This window comes from Zingiber officinale, chromosome 11A (assembly GCF_018446385.1).
Source record: "Zingiber officinale cultivar Zhangliang chromosome 11A, Zo_v1.1, whole genome shotgun sequence".
Taxonomy (NCBI): Eukaryota; Viridiplantae; Streptophyta; class Magnoliopsida; order Zingiberales; family Zingiberaceae; genus Zingiber; species Zingiber officinale.
The window spans coordinates 77,127,054-77,131,197 of NC_056006.1; the positions used below are offsets into that span (position 1 = coordinate 77,127,054).

The following is a 4,144-nucleotide window of genomic DNA, read 5'->3' on the forward strand; positions in this document are numbered from 1 at the left end:
TCCTGCTATAGGCCAACCGGGACACTCACGCTCGATCGTATTAATCATAGCAATCTCTCTTTACTCAACTGTCCTATTGCCGGAGGATTGATTTTCATCCGAATGGACATATTGTCCAATCGGCTGGGCCGATGGTCTGAAGATTTTTATGTTGTCTTCATCGTTCCTTTGTAGGCTTTCAGGGGCTGGGCATACTGTCCGGGCTTGCTTGTCCAATCGGATCGGGCAGGCCGTCCGTTCGATCCTGTTGTTCTATTTGATTGACTTTGCTTGACCTATTGATCGTCTCTTTGTAACTTTGATCTCTATCCTAGTTGTTCATTTCCGCTTTGACCCATCTTTGATGGGCCCTTTTCCATCGCCGTATCAAATTGTTAACAAGTCAAGGTCACTACGGAGTACAGACTATTCACGAACATATCTATTAACAGGTAGACCAAACTGAAACCTCAAAGTCCTCGTTGGTTCTATCTTATATTATATCGAGAATAATCATATGAAGAAGGTGAATTCGATGTCCACGCAAAGTAAATGGTCAACCAACTCCTCGATCACCACGTGATGCCCAAGTGACAGATGTACTTCATTTACTTATTAATTTACGTAATGAAGAAAATGTCAATATATTCCATTTACTATATATTAAATCGGAGGTGTTCGTCATCTCAAACTTGTATCAAAAACATTTTTTCCATTTCAAATATATATCAAATTGTAAACTTACACGAATTAGAAAGAAATTAAACTTCCTTGTTTAATTAATCTAATTTTCATTAACGATATTAAATTGCATCGGATTGGCATTAATTCACCCATCAAACACTAGCGCTGCAAGAAGTGCCGTGGAGGAACCGGAGAACGGGGACGCCGGCGGAGGAGTCGGTGAAGGAGAAGAAGGCGGGGCAGGAGACCTCGAGGCGGTAGTGGCGGGAGGTCCAGGACCCGACCTTCCATCGAATGCGGCCGTCCATCTTGACGTAGAGCAAGAGGAGGCCGGCAGTCTCGTCCTGCTGAAGGGCGCTGCAGAGGTACGGCGCCACCGGTACGGAGGTGCCGACGAGGTACGGCGACCAGACATTGTTGTCTTCGTGGCCTTGGTAGAAGGGCGGGATGGCGGTGGCCACTGTAATTTGCTGGTCCTGGAATTGAAAAGCAAGTTAACAACGTTAATTAACCATGAAGCGGGAATTATGTAGGGGGACCTGGTAGGTGGCGAAGACGTCGAGGCGGTCGTAGTAGACGCCGATCCGGCCGTTAGAGTTATGGGATGCGACGGTGGCCTGCGCGACGGTGGCGAGGAGGTTGTCGGAGAGGGAGAGGTTGAACTGGAAGACGGTGGCGTCGCGGAGGTAGAAGGTGGGTTTGGTGGGGCGCAGCACCAGCCAGACGATGAGGATGGTCAGGCCGACCAGGAAGAGAATGCCGCCGACGATCCGCGCCGCGATGATCAGCCTGCGGTGGCGCTCCTCGCAGCAGTCGCAGCAGTCGTCGCCGAGGCGGCCGCAGCAGAGGATGGAGTAGCATTTGATGCGGAGGTAGTCGCAGCAGTCGTGGTGGTGGTGGTGGTGGTGGTGGTGGTCGCAGCCGACGCCCATGCTGGCGTCGGTCGTAATGAGAGAGATTAATTGGAATTAATTGGGGGAGGAGGAGGAGGAGGATCAGGTTAAGTGTATGGAAAATGGAAGGAATGAGCGAGAGATTATAAAGAGGGATTCTGTTTATGTGAGGGAATTGAATGAGAATATGTGTGAGAATTGAGATGGAGTTTTTATTTTTTTTAGTAAATAAATGTACATCATAAATAATTTTTAAAAAAAAAATCATAATACTACATATAAGTAAGCACCGATTGACATTTCTTTTCATCAATTCTCTCCTCCACCATTTACTTCTTAAACTTGTCCCAGTTGAAGTAATTAAGTTCTCCAACTAATCAAAGAATAAGGAAGCAAGGATCAAATTATGATTATATCAATGTCAACTCCTTGGTACATTCCTGATATTCTATATGCATATAGAAAAAGACTAACAAGGAAGAGACCAGGCTTGATTTGCAAGCTCATAGTACCTGTTAAATATATTTTAGTATTTGGGAATACTGTGATGAGTTAATTTAGTATGAAACTTCCTTGTAGTTGCTAATTGCAGGAAGGCATGCAAGTTTCAAGGTGTTGGTAGAGAGATGATCGCACATGGGATTGATTGATTGAGAGGCAAAAATTCCACACGTTGACCTAAAATAACTTTATCATGTGTATTTATATAAAGGTTTAGCGGAAAAAGAGGGACATCTTAACTACTCAGAATGCTGCATAAGATGGATGGATGGATATTCTAAGATTTGATATGACTTGTATTTTGTTAGATAATTTATATATGACCATGAATTGGAACATTATCTTTCTTTTAGTCCTTTTCTTCCTACATTGAATGATGCTCACATTCACAAGGGCCAAGCCCAAAATCTACATCTCAATGGCCTAAATAACAATTGGCTCACCAAAAGATGAAAATATCAAAGCAGAAATGGGGAAAAAAACACTCAATTCAGATCCCCATAAGAAACAAGTTTAGGCATGGTGAGAGAAAAGATGGTCCCATTTTGTGAGCAGTGTTCAGCAATGCAGAGAAGGGGACCAGTGCAGGAATGATAGCCACAGATCAGTACTTAGATCATCAAATGGGGCTCAGAGAGATGAATGCCATGACAGATTTCTCTGGACAGATTAACAGATGTATGCAACAATGATGGTTCTATCAATATTGGTTCAGTTTTTATGTGTAAAAGAAAAGAAAATTGTATCACCTTGTTTTGCACAATGTTGCAAGATGCCCATCTTTGCAATACATTCAAAGCCTTGTTTTACTTAAATAGCTTTTCAATTAAATCTAGCCTAATAGTAACTTTTAAAACTCTTTGCAACTAGACTAATTAGCATCATCAAAAGACAAAACTAAGATAATTACATGATCTCATGGTAGGTGGAAGAACTATGAACTGTGGACGAGAATAAATGCCTTCCATCCAACATTCCACTTCTGTTGGCGATCAGTGTAGCAGCAGCAGTCACACTAGCAATAATTATGTGCTTGATGTTTCCATTTGAGATTTCTTAGTGCACTTAGAAGGTGGATCAGCCACTACACCTCTTCCATCCTACTGCTTGAAAAGGACCAAGCAAATTGACAGGCCAAACTAATCGCGTGGACCGGCCGTGCTAAATAAACTGAACAAATTGACTGAACCGATTGAGTAGGTTTGATAGAGTAGGCGGAATGAGTTGATCAAAGCGGCCAACTGAACTATGCCAATCAGTTTAAGAGTTATTTTATCTTTGTGAATATTAATTCTCTTCTATTGCTTAATTATTTTTCTACACATCGAACATATATATAAATCAAGACAATTATCAATCTATTCTATTTCTTAAACTAAACTAAGAAATGCCTTCAAACTCACTCTTGCTTAGGCCCACCAACACCTACCTCAAGCTTTCTACCAGTTGTTGCAGCTTGACTCGCAGCTTTATGGACCCTGAACGAGTAGAGATAAAATATCTTATTTTAGTCTTATAGCTTGATCTATAGATCAAGTACTGGTAAGGTTTCACACGACAATTCCTTTTCCCATCCAAATAAATGCTGCTTCCATCAGTAAGTACTGGCTACTGCTGCAAAATAGCTACTCTGTTTCAGAAATCATCAAGAAATATTCTCATCCATTAGAGTTTCCCCATGCCATTCCAAATTTCACAGAGCTATCTACTTATCATTATATATCTCACATCTACTACCATACTCCCAGTCTCACATTTCACTGTAGGAGTTTGTATTAGCTTGTCCACGAATTCTGATATAATGAGCAACAGGAAGAAAGCAAATTTGATGGGGAAAGAGACCAGAATTGTTTCTGATAATCCTAATTAGCAGGATATGAGTTGCAGAAGCAAAAAATTCTTAGTCTGATTACTGAAACAATAAAAAACTAGTCTAAAAAAATATGGTGAAAAATAACAGATGAAAGAGACAATTCTCCAATCTTTTATCTTACCATAATTTTGATTTAACTGTTTTCTTTAAGCCATATGTGAACTGCTGTTTGAACCTCCACCAAACCCAACACGCCACACTTGCAGTGGTCCAT

The 4,144-nt window shown here is 41.3% G+C and overlaps 1 protein-coding gene across 1 annotated transcript; it reads right to left on the reverse strand.

Annotated features, from left to right (window-relative positions):
* Nucleotides 1-696: 696 nt before the first annotated feature.
* Nucleotides 697-2,264, reverse strand: LOC122032383 (NDR1/HIN1-like protein 1). The gene is made up of 2 exons (XM_042591673.1): nucleotides 1,203-2,264; nucleotides 697-1,139 (listed from the first exon to the last, which is right to left on the reverse strand). Exons 1-2 carry the CDS (start codon nucleotides 1,593-1,595, stop codon nucleotides 816-818), a joined length of 717 nt encoding a protein of 238 aa, XP_042447607.1. The 5' UTR covers nucleotides 1,596-2,264; the 3' UTR covers nucleotides 697-815.
* Nucleotides 2,265-4,144: the final 1,880 nt, after the last annotated feature.

Bases quoted from the DNA above. Each gene is read 5' to 3' on its own strand.
- LOC122032383 (XM_042591673.1), bottom strand. From the start codon at position 1,595: ATGGGCGTCGGCTGCGACCACCACCACCACCACCACCACCACCACGAC. The intron at 1,140-1,202 runs GTCCCCCTACAT...TTTCAATTCCAG, and splicing joins ACGTCTTCGCCACCTACCAG to GACCAGCAAATTACAGTGGC.